The 23,115-nt window shown below is 38.5% G+C and overlaps 1 protein-coding gene and 1 pseudogene across 1 annotated transcript; one reads left to right on the forward strand and one right to left on the reverse strand.

Annotated features, from left to right (window-relative positions):
* Window positions 1-6,840: 6,840 nt before the first annotated feature.
* Window positions 6,841-7,776, reverse strand: LOC122431235 (olfactory receptor 143-like). Its single transcript, XM_043452414.1, has one exon. The coding sequence runs from the start codon at window positions 7,771-7,773 to the stop codon at window positions 6,841-6,843; it is 933 nt and encodes a 310-aa protein (XP_043308349.1). The 5' UTR covers window positions 7,774-7,776.
* Window positions 7,777-21,559: 13,783 nt separating this feature from the next.
* LOC122431280 lies at window positions 21,560-22,496 on the forward strand (annotated as a pseudogene).
* The last annotated feature ends 619 nt before the right edge of the window (window positions 22,497-23,115 follow it).

Below are 23,115 nucleotides of genomic sequence, written 5' to 3' on the forward strand. Positions count from 1 at the left end.
CCTAGATGGAAAGGCCCTTATGTTGTTCTCCTTACCACTCCTACTGCTGTTAAGGTCGATGAGATCGGGCCCTGGGTTCACTGCAATCACGTGTGGCAAGCCACCCCAGAAGAACAGGAGAAGGCACAAGCAGAATGGGAGGCAAGACCTCACCCATCAAATCCTTTGAAACTGAAACTCGTACGACGAGAGCCCTCTTAACCATCCTGCTGGTAACAGTTTTCATCAGCCCAGGAGCAACCAGCCACAACCCCCATCAGCCAGCTAACCTGACTTGGATGATCTACAATCCTGAGACTGGAGAAATGCTTAATTCGAGCTCCAACGTGGCCCCCAAAGGGACATGGTGGCCAGTACTGACCTTTGATTTGTGCGTGCTGGCAGCTGACGGTAGTGGGTTTGGTCCCCACCAACTGACCAAGTTTTTTGCCCATGGCTCTTTCGGTCTGTTCACCCGTAACTGTGAGCGGAAAGGCCCACAGTACTACGAACAGGTGCCTGTCTATGTCTGCCCGGAGGGAGGAAGGGATCGGAACCAAATTGAAAAATGTGGGGGAGTTGACTCTTTTTATTGCGCCGCTTGGGGTTGCGAAACCACGGGAACAGTCCATTGGCTCACTAACTCCGACAGAGACCTCATTCAGGTAAAATCACCTCCAGATTCCCAAAAATGTCCAACTAAGGGAATATCATCCAGGCCCAGGCAATGTTTCCCATTACAGATCAAATTCACAGACAAAGGAAAAAAATTTACCAGGTGGGATGTTGGTCGAGCTTGGGGCCTCCGTCTTTACAAGACTGGCTATGACACAGGATTCCGATTTGAACTTAGATTAAAACTGGGACCCCTCTATTTGGCACCCAAAGTAGCCTTAGGACCAAACCAGGGAACAACCCCAAAGCCTCCCTCCCAGAACCAAAGTCAGGCTAATAGATCGACTCCAGGCACCGTGGGACCCCCCAGTGTTAACATGTCCCCACTAACAGACCCCCTTATGAAAATGATCTCCTCAGCTTATCTCACCCTAAATGCCTCTCATCCGGACTTAACAAATGGTTGCTGGCTTTGCTATAATATTAGGCCTCCCTATTATGAGGCGGTTGCCTTCTCTTCAAGATTCAATGTGACCTCTGATGTCTCGGCCTGCAGATGGCAGCAACAACCTGGGTCAGGCCGGTTGACAGTAGGCTCCATTACGGGCCTAGGCACCTGTATAGGAACTATCCCTAAGACTTATCAACACCTATGTGATAATAATTCAGTCCTTAGGACAAGTCACCCCAATTCTACTCACCAGTGGGTACTTCCGCCAAAAAACGGGTGGTGGGCTTGCTCCACCGGAATAACCCCGTGTGTCCATAAGGCAGCACTTAAGGCCTCCCAGGATTTCTGTGTCCTAGTCCACCTGATCCCCCGGCTAAACTATTACTCAAAGGAAGAGCTGCAACCAAGGTTAGAACCATTGGGTCAATATAGGGTAAAACGAGAACCAGTCACTGCCCTGACTTTAGCAGCCCTATTGGGTGCTATAGAAACGGGAAGTGGGATCGCAGCCTTAACATTGCAAGATAAACAGTATAATCAACTAAGGGCTGCAATAGATGAAGATATTGAGCAACTCGAGAAGTCCATTTTGCACCTCCAAGAATCCTTGAGCTCCTTGGCTGAAGTAGTGTTACAGAATAGGAGAGGTTTAGATTTGTTGTTTCTGCAACAAAGAGGATTATGTGCAGCACTGGGAGAAAAATGCTGTTTCTATACCGACCATTCAGGGGTGGTACAAAAATCTCTCCAGAAAATAAGAGAGGGACTAGCTCAATGGAAGAGAAAACGAGAAGCCCAACAAGGCTGGTTTAAATCTTGGTTTCAGTGCTCCCCCTGGCTGACCACTTTGATTTCCACCCTCCTGGGTCCACTTATAGTATTAATATTGTTACTGACCTTTGGTCCATGCATTTTAAACTATCTGGTCTCATTTATTAGAGAGCGCCTAAATACCATCCAAATTATGGTATTGAGACAACAATATCAGTCAGTTTCACAGGGTAAAGAGGAAGATTCCTCTACTTGAACAACAGACAGGGGGGAAATGTGAGGCTGTCACGGCTAACGCCATGGCAGGCAGCCTAGATTAGGAGTAGGCCTGGTTTCCCAGGGTAACATAATAATCAGGCCTCCTAGAGCCAGCCAATCAACATATGCCTAGCCAGAGAAAAGGGAACCTATCAGGGGAAAGCTGAAAGCCCCACGTTGGGCCAACAAAAATTACCTTGCAACTGTGTAACCAATCCGCTTACGCCAACTACCCACTGTGTAACCAATCCCATTGCGCCAACTACCTGCTGCTTATTTTGACCTAATAAATACCCGAGAGAACTGGGGCTCGGGGCCTTTCGTCCTCACACACCTGGTGAGGGCGGGAGGCCCTGGCTCGAGTCAGTAATAAATTCCCCTATTGCGAGTTGCATTGTTTCGAGGAGTCTTCTTTCCCGACTGGGGACTCGGACTATCGGGCAAAAAGTTTGTTGTGGTCCACACAGTAAAGCCTTTGGCATAGTCAGTAAAGCAGAAATAGATGTTTTTCTGGAACTCTCTTGCTTTTTCAATGATCCAGTGGATGTTGGCAAATTGATCTCAGGTTTGTCTGCCTTTTCTTAATGAAGCTTGAACTTTGGAAGTTCACTGTTCACATAGTGTTGAAGCCTGGCTTGGAGAATTTTGAGCTTTACTTTATCTGTGTGTGAGATGGGTACAATCGTGTGGTAGTTTGAGCATTCTTTGGCATTGCCTTTCTTTGGGATTGGAATGAAAACTGACCTTTTCCAGTCCTGTGGCCACTGCTGACTTTTCCAAATTTGCTGGCATATTGAGTACAATACTTTCACAGCATCATCTTTTAGGATTTGAAACAGCTCAAATGGAATTACATCACCTCCACTAGTATTGTTCATAGTGATGCTTCCTAAGGCCCACTTGACTTCACATTCCAGGATGTCTGACTCTAGGTGAGTGATCAAACCATCGTGATTATCTGGGTCATGAAGATGTTTTTTTTATAGTTCTCCTGTGTATTCTTGCCACCTCTCTTAGTATCTTCTGCTTCTGTTTGGTCCTTACCATTTCTGTCCTTTATTGTGCCCATCTTTGCATGAAACGTTCCCTTGGTATCTCTAATATTCTTGAAGAGATCTCTAGTCTTTCCTATTCTATTGTTTTCCTCTATTTCTTTGCAGTGATCGCTGAGGAAGCCTTTCTTATCTCTCCTTGCTATTTTTTGGAACTCTGCATTCAAATGGGTATACCTCTCTATTTCTCCTTTGTCTTTCACTTCTCTTCTATTCACAGCTATTTGTAAGGCCTCCTCAGACAACCATTTCGCCTTTTTGAATATCTTTTTCTTGGGGATGGTCTTGATCCCTGCCTCGTGTACAATGTCATGAACCTCCATCCATAGTTCTTCAGGCACTCTATCAGATCTAATCCCTTGAATCTGTTTGTCTCTTCTACTGTATAATCATAAAGGATTTAATTTAGGCCATACCTGAGTGGTCTAGTGGTTTTCCCTACTTTCTTCAATTTAAGTCTGAATTTGGCGATAAGGAGAATTTGGCAATGAGGGACAATGTGCACATGTTCATGTATGGCTGAGTCCCTTCACTCTTCACCTGAAACTACCACAACACTGTTAACCAGCTATACCTCAATACAAAAGAAAAAGTTTAAAAAGTTTCAAAAAAAGAAGGAAAGAAAGCATCAAGTACATGGATGGATCTAGAAAATTTTATGATTAGTGAAATGTCTCATATAGAAACATAGTATAAGACTTATATGGGGATCTAAAATATAAAACAAGGAAATGTATACATCAAAACAGAAAGAGGCTCACAAACAAAGGGAAAAAAAAAAAAAACAGAGATGACCAGCACAGAGAAGGGCAAGATAGGGGTATAGGATTAAGAAGTGCAAATTACTATGTATAAAGCAAATAAGCAACAAGGAGATTCTTCATAGCACAGAGAATCATACCATTATCTTGCAATAACTTTTAATGGAGTAAAATCTGTAAAAATACTGAAACACAATGCTGTGCACCTGAAAATAATGTTTTAGCTCAACTATATTTCAATAAAATAATATTTAAAAATTAATTCCAACATGAAAAGTTAGAAAATTATAATAAAAATGTCTTAGACAAACCAAAAGGAGTTAATACTATATTCTGAATGGCCTGATGTAAGATTTCAGGCACAGAAATCAAGGGAGGTAAATCCAACTGGCATGAGAAATTTAGAATGAAAGACCTATATAGCTATCTAAACATCTAAATCCAAAATATTTTGTATACAATATTTACATGACTCTGTGTACTCTTAAAGTATATCTACCAAGTATTTATTTACAGAAACTAGCAAGAACTCACAAAGCTATAATATATGCTACTGTAGTTTTTAATTATAAATATGCCTATATACACAAATATTTCTCCAAGTAAAAAGACAGTCAGCAAAATCAATGACAGCACCAAATTCACTCACTGATTTGACTAAATAAGCTCTTTTAAAACTTATCTATCTCATATCATTTAGCTAGATTTTTAAGGACAAATACATGGGGGAAAATATAGCTATAAGTACTGAATAAACTATGTTGGAAACATTTCATGACCTTTGTAGATACTAAATTCAATTTTAAATTATTTATTAAACCATAAATGAATGTTCAGTGAGCACTTTAGCATGCCTGTTATGTTTGATGATAAAGTAATAAAAATAGTATTTTTAACCTTTATCATATTAATATAAATTATCTAAAAATTGAAAATATTCTTATATTTAAAGCTGAATTGTGATGATTTTATCTACTAGATAACATTTACAAATAAAATAATCAAAATCCTAATGTCAATTTGTGCTTGTTTGTGGAATGTAATTTGTCTGCTGGTTGTATGAATGAAATATCAATTACCCATCAAAAACTCTTTTTTTATTTAATTTATTGAAGTATACTTGATGTAAAATATTATATGAGTTACAGGTGTACAATATAGTTATTCACAATCTTAGAGGTTATTTTCCATTTATAGTTATTATAAAAATCCTGGCTATATCTCCTGTGTTGTACAATATATCCTTAAAGCTTATCTTATACATAATAGTTTATACTTCTTAATCACTTATCCCTTTATCCTCTTCCCACTTCTTTTTCCCCACAGGTAAACATAAATTTGTTCTCTACATCAGTGAGTCTGTATCTCTTTTGCTATATTCACCAATTTTTTACAGTTTTCTGATTTCACATGTAAGTGATATCATCTTTGTCTTTTTTTCCTGACTTACTCCACTTTGCATAATAACCTTCAAGTCCATCCATGTTGCTGTAAATGGGAAATTTTCATTCTTTTGATGGATGAGTAACACTCCATTGTATATATTTACCACATTTAACCTATTCATCTGTTGATGAACATGTATCAGTTGCTCCCATATCTTGGCAATGATAGATAATGCTGCTGTGAGCATTGGAGTACAGAGATCTTTTTGAAATGGTATTTACATATTTTTCAGATATACACCCAGGAGTGGAACTGCTGGAGTATATTGTATTTCTATTTTTAGCTTTTCGAGATACATCCATATTGGAAAATCCCCATTGTGAAGCTCATTCAGAAACAGCTCTCCAGATGTTCTCTCCGTCCCTTCACAGCTTTTCTTTCCTTCCATTTTTTCATGAGGTGAACAGTGGGTTAAAAACTGGTCTCTACCTTTTTAGCTATGTGATTCTGAGCAAGTAAGACAACTATTTACTCAGCACTCGTGCCCCTCCCCCCCAAAAAAGAAAAAACTTAGACTTGCATTTTAAGACCATTTGTAAGATTCTGACACACATTAACTACAGATTTAATTTTTCATCTAATAGACAAAAGGAATGAGTGGAATTTACAAATTAAGGATAAGGTTTCTGCCAAATATTTTTGCTTTGCTTTGGAAAGCAGGAAAAACATCTTCTTTTGCAAAGGGGAGGCCCCCTTGCACAGTGAGACAACAAATTCTGACCAAACATTTGATAACATATTCTGTAGCCAAAAATATCACTGTGTAAATTTAATCACAATTACAATCCACAGGTAAATGGACAAGTTGATGACAATTTCAATTATATTTATGACAACATATCAATTGACCAATATAATAGAAAGAGGCATATGTTATTGGCCTGCATTGAGAAAGGTGAGTAGAATACTGTAATTTATTCATTTTCAAGTATCTTCAAGAATAAAAGAAAGAACTACAGTTGATTCAACAAACTATTCAATTTCTTTACCTATATTGCACTTAAAATATAGAATAGGAGATATTACTAAAAGAATCTTGAAATTTTGGGGAAACTTTTACAACTTACCATGTCCACATTTTTGTCATTACATTTCTGTTTGAATGCAATGGTAAGTAAAGATACTATTGAAATAGAAAAGGGCTCAATGTAATGAAAGCAAGAAAGAAAAGAATTGGTTAGACTGAACAAACATCCATAGCTTACCTTGGGTGAGAATGACCCACAAGGAAAAGAAGAGTATTATCATTAGATGGGAAAGGTTATTGGTCCCTTGTCTGCAACTGGTATGGGATCACTTAGGGCTGAGGATGAGTCTTCAGGCAAAGAATAGGTTCACAGAGTTACATTATGTGACAAGAGAAGAAAAGACATCAGACATTAGGGAGGAAGTCCTGTCAAGAAGACATTAGAAAGACAAGTGGTATGAAAAAAGAATGGAAGGAAGAGGATAAAGTGGAGCAGAGAAAAGAAAAAAGGCCAAGAAAAGGAGATATAAATGGTTTGGTTCAGTTTGTAATTCTCTTCAGGATTTTCTTCACAGCAATTTTGACATCCTTGTTCCTGAGGCTATAAATGAGAGGGTTCAGCATGGGTACCACATTGGTGGAAAACACTATGTAAAACTTTCCCTGCTCCACAAACCCAGAAGATGGTAGCCTGACATAAGTGAGCAGTGCAAATCCATAGAATAGACTAACTGTTGTAATGTGGGAACCACAGGTGCTCAAGGCTTTGGACCAACCTTTAGATGATGGCATATGACAGATATTGAAAAGAATCAAAGCATAAGAAATAAAGATAATGAGGCCGGACAATATGACAACTGTTCCCACAACAGCAGAAACCACAATCTCATTGGCATAAGTGCTGCTGCAGGAGAGCTGGAGCAGTGGGAAGATGTCACACAGGTAATGGTTGATGATATTGGAATCACAGAATATCAGCCTCATCATAAATCCTGTGTGGACCATGGCTCCAGCAAACCCCATCACATATGAACCAGACATCAGCAGAGAACACACCTGAGGGGACATGGCCGTTGTGTAGAGCAAGGGCTTACAGATGGCTACATAGCGATCATAGGCCATGGCTGTCAACACATAGCACTCAGAGTTGACAAAAAAGCAGAAGAAAAACAGCTGAGACATACATCCTCTAAAGGAGATGACATTCCTTTCGGCAATAAAGCTTATTAGCATTTTGGGGGTAAAGACAGATGAGTAACAGATGTCAATGAAGGACAGATTGAAGAGATAAAAGTACATGGGTGTGTGCAGGTGTGAACTCAGACAAATTAGAATCATTAAGTATAAATTGCCCACCACAGTGACCAGGTAGTTCAGCAGAAACAGGAAAAACAGAGGTAGCTGGAGTTTAGGCTGGTCTGTCAATCCCATAAGGATAAACTCACTCACAGAGGAGGCATTTTCCATAGTCATTTACTCCACAGTCATGGTCTGGAGGAACAGAGGCAGAAATGGAGATTAACAATGGAACTTAATGGACCTTCCCTCTTTGTCTCTGGAGTGAGAGCTGGATCTCTTGGTTTATAACCCCAGGGTTGTCTAAACACTCAGCAAAGCATTCAAAATACAAGACTTCTGATGATTATTACTGCAGATTTCTCTTTCCTTCTTTCTGCCCTTACTCCTTTTGTTTGTCTCTGAGCTGAACAAACGCAGATAAACTCCCAGTGTCTGCACAACATTCCTGCCTCTCTCCAGGCTCTGTTCGGGATCAAGGCTGAAAACAGCAATAAACAGGCAGTGTTCCCCCAAACACTTCATTTATATAGTTTGAGGTTTCAGGGGAATTGAGACAAAGGCAATTCTACACTCACCTGCTTTTTCCTCGATGTCTCAATGCCACTGAACCTTAAGGCTCCTTCTGCCCTACAGTTCTGTGAGGTTCAAAGTTTCTGACAATGAATGAGGCAGTATTCATCACGGTGGTCCTCAGTCTTTGACATGCTACAGAACAGGCCATATATTTTAGAATTTTTCCAGAAGGTCTTCATCATTTGCAAAGAGAAAAGCAACCTTTAGGATCTCCAAAACAATCAGGTGATGCAAATAAGAATCTATTCCACTCCTTGTCATTCTGGGAAAGTTGAGTAGAAAAACAGAGAATTGTTCTCTCCTTTGAGATTTCCTTTCATGTTAAATGAGCCCACTGAGGGTGGAAATTAATGAGTCTGTGTTTCCACCCTGTGTCATTGATCTTTTGGAACACAACGTTCAACTCAATTTACAGTTTCACAATAAGAATTCTTAGTCCCCCAAGAAGATGAGTGTGTGAGCTGATATTCAGTTCTTCATCATCTCCTGGAACTTATGCCCAGTTCTCAAAAGGAACATCTAGGGCATGATTACTTGCCATTGTTAGCACTTTCCTAGAGTCTCTGGGACTGCATTAGTGAGACAGTATATCATAGTTTTAGCATCTTCTGTGCTTATGGATTTCATCTCTGTCAAGAGGTGTAGCGAAATGGTTATGAGACTATTGGTGTGTCCCTAAAGTTTAATTCTTGAAGTTAAACTTCTTAATTGTGAGACTATAGACAATGATATAATCTGTCTGATCCTTGCATATATATATATTTTATATTTATATATATATATATATAGCGAGAGAGAGAGGGAGGGAGAGAGAGAGAGAGAGATAGGTAGATAGATAGATAGATAGATAGATAGATAGATAGATAGATAGATGTATATCTATAAAATGAGACTTGCAAGTGAGCCATCTCATAGGACCATTTTGAGGGTTAAATGAGTTATGTCACCCAGAGTATTAGGAACATAGCTAACATGTAATAAGAGATTGAGAAAAGTTGGTACTTCTCCCCAACTGTATTCATAATATCAGGATTTCTCAGCTTGGCTCGAATGAAATCTGGCACTACTGACATTTTGGTCTGGATAATTTTGGGGGGATGACTCTGTGTATTACAGGATGCAAAGCATCCCTTTCTGCAACCCAGTCGTGTCTCCCAATCACCAATTGTGAAAATGAAAATGTTCTCCAGACACTGTCATATGTTCCCTCAGTAGCAAAAATTGTGTTTAAGAATTGTTGACTAATGTTTATTTATACCTGGTCTTCTAACATAATGGCCTTTGAGACAATTCTCTTACTTCTACTTTTGTCCCTCCAGCTCAATGTACCCCAAATTGAATTCAGCATTTTCTTAGTTTCCTCTGCTGGTCTTCTGGGTTATACTTTTCAAAGCTCTTTTCACCTATCTCCAAACAAGGAATCCATGAATTAGCATAAGCAGTTCTCACTCATCATTTTCATCTAGTCTTCAAGAATCAGAGAATCCATCTCCTTGAAATTTTTGGCCTTTCTTCTCACTTACATAGCTTCTGCAGTGTCTCTTCATCTCAAATTTCAATTACTCTAAGAGTTTTCTAATGTGGATCCCTATGGAATTTGACAATAGGTACCACTGTCACCTGCTCATCATCACTATACAAATGCTCATTGAAACACACACACACAAACACACACAAATATCCATCTTTCTCTTCCTGTTCTCCATCCCTAATTCATACCTGTATGATTTTCAACATAAATTAGGTGGGATCAATATTCTTGTGGTACCTTATTAATACCATTTAAGCTCTAATCATAGTGAATCCAACTTGCTAATGATTGCTTTTATTTCCATATTCTTTCTTGTTTTTCTTTTTATTCCACAGACTTGCCCCGATTTTCCTCTGACTTCTTCTCCAGCTTTTGTAAGTTCTTCTCTGTATGTTCAACAGTTTCTAAGAGGAGGAAGAAGGTTAATGATGTTAACATTCCTTAAATTTCTACTTTCATGCCCGGTTTTCAGTTTGGTAAAGCCTCCCTCAAATGTGCAGGTAATCGCCTAAATTGCAGAGTGTTTGAGCCTTTTTAAGGAATAAATCTCTAGATTTTACTGGGTGATAATGGCGGCAGTTAACTTACTACATGGAGAGGTAGGAATATCTGAATATCCAATTACTTCTTTTTTTCCTTTTATTTATTTTTAATGGAAAGATAATTGCTTTATAGAATTTTGTTGTTTCCTGTCAAACTCAACATAAATCAGCCAAAGGTATACATATATCTCCTCCCTTTTGAATCTCCCTCCCCATCCCACACTTCTAGATTGATACAGAGACCCTGTTTGAGTTTCCTGAGTCATACATCAAATTCCCGTTGGCTATCTATTTCGCATAAGGTAATGCAAGCTTCCATGTTACTCTTTTCCATACATCTCCCCCTCTCCTCCCTTCTGCCCTTGTCCATAAGTCTATTCTCTATGTCTGTTTCTCCACTGCTTCCCTATAAATACATTCTTCTATGCCATTTTTTTAGATTCTGTATACATGTGTTAGAATATGACATTTATCTTTCTCTTTCTGACGTACTTCACTCTATATAACAGGCTCTAAGTTCATCCAACTCATTAGAACTGACTCAAATGCATTTCATTTAATGGCTGAGTAATATTCCAATGTGTATATATACCACAATTTCTTTATCCATTCATCTGTCAATGGACATCTAGGTTGCTTCCATGTTCTAGCTATTGGAAATAGTGCTGCAATGAACAACGGGATACTTGTGTCTTTTTCAATTTTGGTTTCTTCAGGGAATATGCCTAAGAGTGGGATTGCTGGATCATATGGTGGTTTTATTCCTAGTGTTTTTAAGGAATCTCCATACCATCTTCCATAGTGGCTGTATCAAATTACATTCCCACCAACAGTGCAAGAGCATTCCCTTTTGTCCACACCCTCTTCAGCATTTATTGTTTGTATACTTTTTGATAATGGTCATTCTGACTGGTGTGAGGTGATATTTCACTGTACTTTTGATTTGTATTTCACAAATAATGAGCGATGTTAAGCTTCTTTTCATGAATTAGGTAGCCATCTGTATGCCTTCTTTGGAGAAATGTCTGATTAGGTCTTTTCCCCACTTTTTTTTTTTTCTTCTGCGATTGAGTTGTATGAGCTGTTTGCATATTTTAGAAATTAATCCTTTGTCATTTGCTATTATTTTCTCCCATTCTGAGGGTTGCCTTTTCACCTTGCCTGTAGTTTCCTTTGTTATGCAAAATGTTTTAAGTTTAATGACGTCCCACTTGTTTACTTTTGTTTTTATTTCCATTACTTTAGGAGGTGGGTCATGGAGGATCTTGCTTTGATTTATGTCATCAAGTGTTCTGCCTATGTTTTTTTCTAAGATTTTTATAGTTTCTGGTCTTACCTTTAGGTCTTTAATCCATTTTAACTTTTATCTTCATGTGTGGTGTTAGGAAGTGTTCTAAATTTCATTCTTTTACATTTAGCTGTCCAGGTTTCCCAGCACCATTTATTGAAGAGGCTGTCATTGCCCTATTGTATATTCTTGCCTCCTTTGTCAAAAATAAGTTACCTGTATGTGCATGGGTTTATTTCTGGGCTTTCTGCCTTATTCCATTGGTCTATATTTCTGATTTTGTGCCAGTAGCATACTGTCTTGATGACTGTAGCTTCTTAGTATAATCTGAAGTCAGGAAGGTTGATTCCTCCAGCTGCATTCTTCTTTCTCAAGACTGCTTTTGCTATTCAGGGTCTTTTGTGTTTCCATATGAATTGTGAAATTTTTGTTCTAGTTCTGTGAAAAATGTCTTCAGTACTTTGATAGGTATCACATTCCATCCATAGATTGCATTTGGTAGTAGCTATTTTCACAATATTGATTCTTCCTACTGAGGAACATGGAATATCTCTTTATGGCTTTATAACATCTTGGATTTCTTTCATCAGTGTCTTATAATTTAGAGTGTATAGTTCTTTTATCACATTAGGCAAGTTTATTCCTAGATATTTAATTCTTTCTGTTGCAGTGGTGCATGTGATTGATTCCTTAATTTGTCTTCTTGATTTTTCATTGTTAGTATTTATATATATATAAATGCAAATGATTTCTTTGTATCTTGTATCCTGCAACTTTGCTAAATTCACTGATTAGCTCTAGCAATTTTCTGATACCACCTTTAGGGTTTTCAATGTTCAGTATCATGATATGTGCAAACAGTGAGACCTTTACTTTTTCTTTTCTGATCTGGATTCGTTTTACTAATCTTTATTTCCTGATTGCTACAGCTACAACTTCCAAAACTATGTTGAATAATAGTGGGAAAGTGGACACCCTTGACTTGTTCCTGATCTTAGGTGGAATGCTTTCAGTTTTTCACCAGAGAATAATATTTGCTGAAAGGCTTATTTCAGTAATTTCAGCTTATTTACTATTTTGAGATAGGTTCCTTCTCTGACCATTTTGTGAATAGTTTTAATCATAAATGGGTGCTAATTTTGTCAAAGGCTTTTGCTGCATCTATTGAGACTATCATATGGTTTTTAATCTTTCAATTTGTTAATATGGGGTATCATACTGATTGATTTGTGTATATTGAAGAATCCTTGTATCCCTTGAATAAACCCAACTTCATCATGGTGTATGAACTTTTTGATGTGTTGCTGAATTTTGTTTGCTAAAATTTTGTTGAGGATTTTGCATCTATGCTCATCAGTGATATTGGCCTGTAGTTTTCTTTTTTATATTGGGTGGGGGTTATCTGGCTTTGGTATCAGGGTGATGGTAGCTGTGAAGAATGAGTTTGGAAGTGTTCCTTCCTCTGCAATTTTTCGAAGGAGTTTTAGTAGGATAGGCAGTAGCTCTTCTCTAAATGTTTGGTAGAATCCTCCCGTGAAGCCATCTGGTCCTGGGCTTTTGTTTTTTGGGAGATTTTTTATCACAACTTCAATTTCAGTGCTTGTAATTGGGTTGCTCATAATTTCTATTTATTCCTGGTTCAGTCTTGGAAGATTGAACTTTTCTAAGAATCTGTCCATTTCTCCCAGGTTATCCATTTTATTGCCATATAGTTGTTCATAATAGTCTCTTATAATCATTTTTATTTCTGCATTGTCTGTTGTAACCTCCCCTTTTCCATTTCTAATTTTATTGAATTGATTCTTCTCTCCTTTTGTCTTGATGAGTCTGGCTAAAGACTTGTCAATTTTGTTTATCTTCTCAAAGAACCAGCTTATAGGTTTATTAATCTTTACTATTGTTTCTTTCATTTTTTTTTCATTTATTTTTGCTCTGATCTTTATGATTACTTTCCTTCTACTAATTTTGTTTTTGTTGTTGTTGCTGTGGTTGTTCTTTTTCTAGTTGTTTTAGCTGTAGAATTAGGTTGTCTATTCAACGTTTTTCTTGTTTCTTGAGGTAGGACTGTATTGCTACAAACTTCCCTCTTAGAACTGTTTTTGCTGCATACTTTTTGAGCTGTCGTGTTTTTATTGTCATTTGTTTCTAGAAACTTTTTGATTTCCCTTTTGATTACTTCAGTAATCTATTGACTAGAAACATATTGTTTAATCTCCATGTGTTTGTGCTTTTTACAGTTTTTTTTTTTCCTTGTTACTGATATCTAGTCTCATAGCACTGTGGTTGGAGAAGATGCTTGACATGATCTCAATTTTCTTAAATTTATTGAGGCTTGATTTGTGACCCAAGATGTGATCTATATTGAAGAATGTTGCATGTGCACTTGAGAAAGTGTATTCTTCAGCATTTGGATAGAATGTCCTAACATATTAATGAGATCCTTCTCATTAAATGTATCATTTAAGACGTGTTTCCTAATGAATTTTCTGTTTTGATGATCTGTCCATTGGTGTGAGTCGGCTGTTAAAGTCTCCTACCATTTTTGTGTTACTTTCAATTACTCCTTTTATCTCTGTTAGTGTTTGTCTTATGTATTGAGGTGCTTCTATGTTGGGTTCATCAGTTCAGTTCAGTTCAGTTCAGTCGCTCAGTCGTGTCCGACTCTTTGTGACCCCATGAATCGCAGCACGCCAGGCCTCCCTGTCCATCACCAACTCTCGGAGTTTACTCAGACTCATGCCCATCAAGTGGGTGATGCCATCCAACCATCTCATCCTCTGTCATCCACTTCTCCTCCTGCCCCCAATCCCTCCCAGCATCAGGGTCTTTTCCAATGAGTCAACTCTACGCATGAGGTGACCAAAGTATTGGAGTTTCAGCTTCTGCATCAGTCCTTCCAATGAACACTCAGGACTGATCTCCTTAAGGATGGACTGGTTGGATTTCCTTGCTGTCCAAGGGACTCTCAAGAGTCTTCTCCAACACCACAGTTCAAAAGCATCAATTTTTGCAGCACTCAGCTTTCTTCACAGTCCAACTCTCACATCTGTACATGACCACTGGAAAAACCATAGCCTTGACTAGACGGACCTTTGTTTGCAAAGTAATGGCTCTGCTTTTTAATATGCTCTCTAGGTTGGTCATAACTTTCCTTCCAAGGAGTGTCTTTTAATTTCATGGCTGCAATCACCATCTGCAGTGATTTTGGAGCCCCCAAAAAATAAAGTCTGACACTGCTTCCACTGTTTACCCATCTGTTTGCCATGAAGTGATTGAACCAGATGCCGTGATCTTAGTTTTCCGAATGTTAAGCTTTAAGCCCACTTTTTCACTCTCCTCTTTCACTTTCATCAAGAGGCTTTTTAGGTTCTCTTCACTTTCTGCCATAAGAGTGGTGTCATCTGCATTTCTGAGGTTATTGATATTTCTCCTGGCAATCTTGATTCCAGCTTGTGCTTCATCCAGCCCAGCTTTTCTCATGATGTACTCTGCATATAAGTTAAATAAGCAGGGTATTTGGAACCAGTCTGTTGTTCCATGTCCAGTTCTAACTGTTGCTTTCTGACCTGCATATAGGTTTCTCAAGAGGTGGGTCAGGAGGTCTGGTATTCCCATCTCTTTCAGAATTTTCCACAGTTTATTGTGATCCACACAGTCAAAGGTTTTGGCATAGTCAATAAAGTAGAAATAGATGTTTTTCTGGAACTCTCTTGCTTTTTCAATGATCCAGTGGATGTTGGCAATTTGATCTCTGGTTCCTCTGCCTTTTCAAAAACCAGCTTGAACATCTGGAAGTTCTCAGTTCACGTATTGCTGAAGCCTGGCTTGGAGAATTTTGAGCATTACTTTACTAGCGTGTGAGATGAGTGCAATTGTGCAGTAGTTTGAGCATTCTTTGGGATGTCCTTTCTTTGGGATGGTGTGAAAACTGACCTTTTTGCAGTCCTGTGGGTGCATAGATATTTACAATTGTTATGTCTTCCTCTTGGGTTGGTCACTTTATTATCATGTAATGTCCTTCCTTATATCTTGTAATCTTTATTTTACAGTCTATTTTGTCTGATCTGAAGATTGCTACTCCAGCTTTCTTTTGCTTCCCATTTACATGGAATATATTTTTCCATCCTTTCACTTTCAGTCTATAAGTGTCTTTTGGTGTGTGGTGGGTTTATTGTGGACAGCATATGTATTGGTCTTGTTTTTGTATCCATTCAACCTGTCTGTGTCTTTTGTTTGGAGCATTTAATCCATTTATATTTAAAGTAATTGTTGATATATATGTTCCTATTGCCATTTTCTTAAGTATTTGGGGTTGATTTTGTAGATCTTTTTCTTCTCTTGTATTTCTTGACTATTTAAGTCCCTTTAACATTTATTTTAAAGCTGGTTTGCTGTTACTGAATTCTCTTAACTTTTGTTTGTCTGAAAAGCTTTTGATTTCTCCATCAATTTTGAATGAGATCTTTGCCGGGTAGAATAATCTTGGTTGTAGCTTTTTCCCTTTCAGTACTTTAAATATATCCTGACATTCCCTTCTGCCCTGCAGAGTTTCTGCGGAAATATTAGCTGTTAAACATATGGGGTTTCCTTTGTATGTTACTTGTTCCTTTTCCCTTGCAGCTTTTAATATTCTTTCTTTGTGTTTATTCCTTGGTAGTTTGATTAGCGTGTATCTTGGTGTGTTTCTCCTGGGTTTACCCTGTATGGGATTCTTTGTGCCTCTTGAACTGATTGAGTATGTCCTTTTCCATTCTGGGAAAATTTTCAACTATAATCTCTTCAGAAGTTTTCTCATACCCTTTCTTTTTCTCTTCTTCTACTTGGACCCTTATAATTCCAGTATTGCTGTGTTTGATACTGTCCTAGAGGTCTCTGAGATTATCCAAATTTCTTTTCATTCTCCTTACTTTATTCTGCTCTTCAGAAGTTATTGCCACCATATTATCTTCCAGCTTACTAATTCGTTCTTCTGCTTCAAATATTCTGCTATTGATTCCTTCGAGCATATTTTTAACCAGTATTTGTGTTGTTTGTCTCTGTACATTTATTCTTTATTTCTTCTATATCTTTGTTGATCGATTTTTGTATTTTCTCCATTCTGTTTTCAAGGTTTTTGATCATCTTTGGTAGCATGATTCTGAATTTTTTTTCAGGTTCTTTTCCTATTTACTCTTCATTTATTTGGACTTCTGTGTCTAGTTTGTTCCTTCATTTGTGTAACATTTCTCTGCCTTTTTATTAAATTTTTTTAAACTTATTGCATTTTAGGTCTCTTTTTCCAGGATTCAAGTTTGAGTTCTTTCTCCTTTTGGTTTCTACTCTCCTAAATTCATCCAGTGGTTTATGTAAGCTTTGTATAGGGTGAGATTTGTACTGAGTTTTCTTTTTGTTTGTTTGTTTTTCCTCTGATGGCCAAGGCTGAGTGAAGTGGTAATCCTGTCTGCTGATGGTTGGGTTTGTATTTTTGTTTTGTTTTCTGTTTAGATGAGGAGTCCTGACAGGGTGCTACTGGTGGCTTGTGATGCTGGTCTTGTATTCAAGAGATTTCTTTAGTATGAGTTCTCACAATCTGACACGTCCTAGGGTTAGTTCTTTGGTAGTCTAGTCTTGAAGTCAGTGCTCCCACTCCAAAGGCTCAGGGCTTTATCTCTGGTCAGGAATGAAGATTCCACAAGTGCTTTGTTATGGCATTATGTGAGATTAAAACAAATAGCCCCAAGTGAGAAACCAAAGATCAATCCCAGACAAATGGCAGTTTCAAAATTAGGCAAATAATAATTAAATTAATGGAGTATATACATATACATGTACACCCATAAGCAATATCAAAACAGTCCAACTAAAGTACAGTACAGTAGATTGACATGGTGAACAAAGGAAATAAAAAGTTATATCTACCAGTTAAGAGAAAATCTAACTAAAGCACAAACTGGGAAATGAAACTAAAGCAAGGTGCCAAGTTGGGAATAAAGCAATGAAAGAAAAACTAACAAATATGCTGAGAGGAAAGGAAAGAAAAAAATGAAAGAAAGAATATATATGCAAAGTTAAATAGAAGTAGATAAAGAAGATTATATATATTAAAGATTAACTGCAAGGGGAACAGATCAGTAGGAAAAGCAAAAGAATAAATGTAGAAAAACTAATAATACACATTAAAAAATTAAAAATTAAGAAAAAAATAAGGAAAACTCCACAGAATTACACAAGTCCAATGTAGAGGCAAAGGATTATAATAACAATAACATTTGTGGCTGAGGAAAAAAAAAAGCCCAAAAACTTAATTAGATTTCATAGTGCCAATAAAATTGACAATTACAATGGGGAGGGGGTGGGAAGGAAAAAAAAAAACAGAAAAGAATCTAAAGAACAAATGAAAAAACGTAAGAATAATAAATGTTTTCCTTGAGTCACTTCTGTCAGAGTCCTTTCTCTTGCTGGGAGTCACAGTCCACCGCATCTTTCTAGGTTGCCCTTCAACACTGTGCTGGTCTCTGGACCTGCTGTGGCAGCAACTCAGATTCTAATTTGGTCCTACTCCTGTGTATTGTTGTCTCCAATGTCCACAGCTATCAGAACGAACGTGTTTTCTTTTGTGGGAGCCCTCAATGTCCTTTTATATAGTCCATAGACACAGAGTCTGCCTTGTTGAGCATGTGGATTTAATCTGCAGCTTGTACAATTGGCGGGAAGGTTTTGGGTCTTCTTCCTTAGCCACACTGCCCCCCTGGGTTTCATTTGTGGCTTTATTTCCACCTCTGCACATGGGCTGTCCACTGGGGGTTGCTCCTGAGGCTGCCCTGGAGGACTTGGGTCTGCCCCAGTGAGGTTCAGGTGTGGAGCTGGTGCAGCTGCTTGAGCTGCAGGGGTTCTGGCAGCACCGGGAACTCAGGGGAGTTGGCAGCTAGGGCAGCAGGAAATATAGTGGTCCAGAAGGGTATGACAACCAGTATGGGCCAATACACTCCAGTATTCTTACCTGGAGAACCTCCCCCACCCCCCAGCAGAGAAGCCTGGCAGACCACAGTCCTCAGGGCCATGGAGAGTTAGACATGATCAATGTGACCTGCATGCTTAGACGAAAGACTTTTTTTGCCTGTGGCAGCTCTACCCCAGTGAGATTTGAGCATGAAGGTGGCACCGCTGCTTGGCTTGCAGGGACCGTGGGGGCGCCAAGTGTGCAGGGACACGGACTGCCTCCGCCACAGGAGTTATGGCTCTATCAGAGTCTTTTTTAAAGCCTCTGGTAGCTGGCGATCAGAAGGCCTCTTTCTCTGTAGCTCTGCCCACTCAGGCACTTAGAGGGCTCCCTTGCCTAGGTCCTTCTCTGTTGTTCAGCCTGTCAGGCACTTAAAGGAGCACCCTGGGTAGGGTCCTACTCTTGTAGTTCAGTGCCTGAGGGGGTTGATGAGCCAGCCTCTCTCTTTTTCAGCTGCAGATGCTGATCTGTGGGGATAGAGAGGCTATGGTGATGGCTTCACCCCCTACGCATGACTCAGCAGTAACACCTTGCTTCCACGGCTGCTTGGCTTTCCTCCAGTCATTTCCCAGCAAAATATCCTCTGTCACATCCCCTCAATCCATTTCTCAACAGTCAACAGCAGCCCTTGTCCTGGGATTGCTCCCCAGTCCCTAAACTCCAGCTCCCAGCTTCTTCCCCTTCTAGGGGACCTGCGTTCCCATCTGGGGGTATGTGTGGCTACAGCAAGAACTGTCTGATTCTCATCCCATTTATGCTCCCACAGATCAGCTGTTTCACTTTCAGCCTTAAATGTTTCTCCTCTGGCTCAGACAACTTCCCCGATGTGGGGAACAGACCCCTGCTTCAGTTCCCCCACCTGCAGAGGGCAGGTGCACTCCTACTAACATTCCTGTTCTTCCTCCTAGTTCCTCCATCCTACCAAGTTTTGCATGATTCTATATATTCTTTCCACTGGCCAGGTACTCCTGTCTGCTCTCAGCTGATGTTCTGCATGCACTCTGTCTGAAGTCATATTCCTGATGTATCCGTGGAGAGAGATGTACTCCACATCCACCTACTCCTCTGCCATCTTGTTCTCCCTCTTACCAAGAACCAGGAACTATGCTAAGAAACCAGTGGGCAGCATTTAATTTAGTTTTCAAACAAAGCAGATATTTAAGTTTTTGCGTTTTAGAGATCTGGAGAGAGAGGGGATTATCCCCAGGTCACACAGCAAGCAAGAGATTGAATTAAAATTTCAATTCACTACTATCTATCTTGGTATCATAACCATTAAGAATTATGAAATAGAAAAAAAAAAGAATTATGAAATCATGAAGTTTGGGAACTGGAATAAATGTTAAAGGTAATTGAATCCAACCAGATGATTGTATCTTTAAACAATATTTGCTAAGCAATTGACCATTCAAGTCGACCACAACATTTTGACTCTAAGATCACAGTGTGTCTGGTGACTGGAATGTTAAACCTTTGTTGTGAAACCAAATATTTCTCCCTACAGTTTCAAGCAATTAGTTTTACTTTAATCTCTTAAGACATACAAAGATATGCCTCTAAAATAAGTCCATATGTTTAACAGTGCAATGACTGTCATGTGCCACGTGCAGTTTTGCTCTGCTAAAAAACATCTTCAGTTATTTCAGCCATTCTAAAATGACATTTCTAGTTCATGTTTCTGAAGTTGTCCAGTATTTCCCTATCACATAAAGTATTGTACCTCAAAGTGAGCATACTAACCCAACTATTGCTTGTGCATTAAGTAGGAACATGGGTTTCCACTTTCTGTGATCTACTAATCTTTGTAAATTTAAATTAAAAACATATTGGTCTTTTAAAAAAATACACTAACTAGTTAATGTAACTGTTGACTAATATTAATTAAAATTTCTACTTCTATTTTGCATGTGCTCTACTAATTCATATCCCCACCGTCTTTGAATTCTATGGAGAACATATGATTATTTTTAAAAAGCACAGCATAAATGACCCTTAGTGTTTGTCTTCAAAAACCATTATTATATTTTGGAGATATGAACAATTATTTGACTGCCAGTACTTCAACCATGAAGCTCAAATTGCCTAAACCATTCTTAGTGCACTGCTCCCGGGGTCAGAGTGGTGGGATATATGACTTAAATATATGCCATTCCTTTATGTTCCCTTAGAGCATTCAAATTAGAAATAGGAGCAGGGTTTTTCTGGGACTTGGAAAATCTGTTGAGATATAAATATGATGCCTGCTAAGCAGTTGTGTTTCTAAACTCCTGGGTCATTGTCCGGGTTGGAAGAAGGTGAGCTCTAAAGCAGATCTCAGCTGAAATGAAGCTGATAGTTGACCAGTCCTTCTGAAATTCTAGGGCTTCCCTGATAGCTCAGTTGGAAAAGAATCTGTCCGCGATGCAGGAGATCTGGGTTTGATCCCTGAGTTGGGAAGATCTCCTGGAGAATGGACAGGCCACCCACTCCAGTATTCTGGCCTGAAGAGCTCCATGGAGTCACAACGAGTTGGACGTGACTGAGCGACTTTTACTTTCACTTTTCTGAAATTCTGAGTGGATTTTCTGTAAGAAATATCTCAGACGAATACAACTAATTTTCACAGCCTTATGTAACCTTTGTTTACAACTTACAGAAAGCATACCTTACTATCATTTATTCTGAGTGAAATGAAAATACTGGCCATTTGACATGCATTATATTAATATAGGCACATAGGGTATGAAAGGAAAACAAAAAGTCCTCAGAAATAAGAGTAGTAACATTTGCTGTGAATGACTTTAAAAATCCAGAATCGGTATCTTCTTTTAAAATGTTATTTGATATCTTAATTATAACTTTCTTGAAGTCTATAATTTCTATTCTGGTACAACAAGAATCATTGTTTTTCAAGAGATCCCCACATTATGAACTTCTTCTGATGAGGGATAAATTAATGATATCCCCAGAATTACTCTTCCTCACACATAAACATGTACATACACACACAAGGGAACACAAAAGAACACTCATCTACTCTTCTTATACTTAGAAACTCAGACAGGATAATGGACCCTGGAAGTCACTCTTCAGTGACTGAGTTCATCCTCTCTGAGGTCACAGAACAGCCACAACTGCAGCTGTCACCTTTCCTCCTCTTCCGAGGCATCTATGTGGTCATGGTGGTGGGGAACCTGGACATGATTACATTGATAGGGCTCAGTTCTCACCTGCACACTCCCATGTACTATTTCCTCAGCAATTTGTCTTTATTGACTTCAGTCAGTCCACTGTCACTACCCCCAAAATGCTGGTAAACTTTATGACAAAGCAGAACATCATTTATTTCTCTGAATGCATGACCCAGCTCTACTTCTTCAGCACTTTTGCTATTGCAGAGTGTCACACATTGGCTGCAATGGTATATGACTGCTAAGTTGCCATCCACAATCCCTTGCTTTAAAATGTTATCATGTCTTACCACATCTGCCTCTGCCTCACAGTGGGAGTTTATATTTTGGCCATCATTGGATCCACAATCCATACAGGATTTATGTTGAGACTCCTTTTCTGCAAGAACAAGGTGATTAACCATTATTTCTGTGATCTCTTCCCACTCTTGGAACTATCCTGTTCCAGCATCTTCATCAATGAATTATTGGTTCGAGTCTTGAGTGCATTTAACATCCTGACTCCTGCCTTAATCATCCTTACATCCTACATCTTCATCCTCTCCAGGACTCCAAATCCACTCCACTGAGGGCAAGTCCAAAGCCTTCAGTACATGCAGCTCTCACATCTTAGCTCTTGTTGTTTTCTTTGGATCTGCAGCATTCATGTACCTGAAACCATCATCTGTGAGCTCCATGGATCAAGGGAACGTGTCCTCTGTGTTTTATACCTGTATCGTTTCCATCATAAATCCTCTAATTTACAGTCTGTGGAATAAGGATGTCAGATTTGTCCTGAAGAAAATTCTGGAAAGAGGAAAATGCATATGAATAGAATCAATAGCATGATGTAATAGAAGTCATTTGGTTTGCTGAACTATGCAGTGTGTTAGATATATTGTTCAAATTTTGGGAAATTTATTGATACTTCTCTATATAACTCATCTCCAAAATTCTCTTCCTGGCTACTTCTTTGAACATACATTACAATGATTATATAAGGAAAAATACAATAATAGAATTTTTAAAAAACCTTGAATGCTAAAGAAGTTTACTTTTATTTTTAATAATAATATATCTAGGAAGAACAGCAATGCTTATGATGATTATGGTGAAAATCACAGCAATGCATATTACCAAGATTTAGGAAATGTAAAGCACTACGCCCAGTACTTTAAATGGATAGCTTTATTTACTATATTCCTTCAGGACAAATTCTAGTATTATTTTCCTTTGAAAAGAAGAAATGGAATGTTATTTCATTTGTGTATTTGCCATGGCCCCAAACATAATAAATGATAGAGAAAACATAATAAGTGATACTTTTGCACAAGAAGATTGTGAATAGGTCCAATGCCTCCCTGAGAATTTTCTTCTATATGTCAAGCATCATCACTTTCCTATAAGATTGTGTTTCTTTTCTCTAGATACCTTCTATTCTATTTTCACTTTTA

This window comes from Cervus canadensis, chromosome 29, assembly GCF_019320065.1.
Source record: "Cervus canadensis isolate Bull #8, Minnesota chromosome 29, ASM1932006v1, whole genome shotgun sequence".
Classification (NCBI taxonomy): domain Eukaryota; kingdom Metazoa; phylum Chordata; class Mammalia; order Artiodactyla; family Cervidae; genus Cervus; species Cervus canadensis.

What these genes read in the sequence shown, in the direction of transcription:
- LOC122431235 (XM_043452414.1), bottom strand. Translation starts at nt 7,773, where the DNA reads ATGACTATGGAAAATGCCTCCTCTGTGAGTGAGTTTATCCTTATGGGA.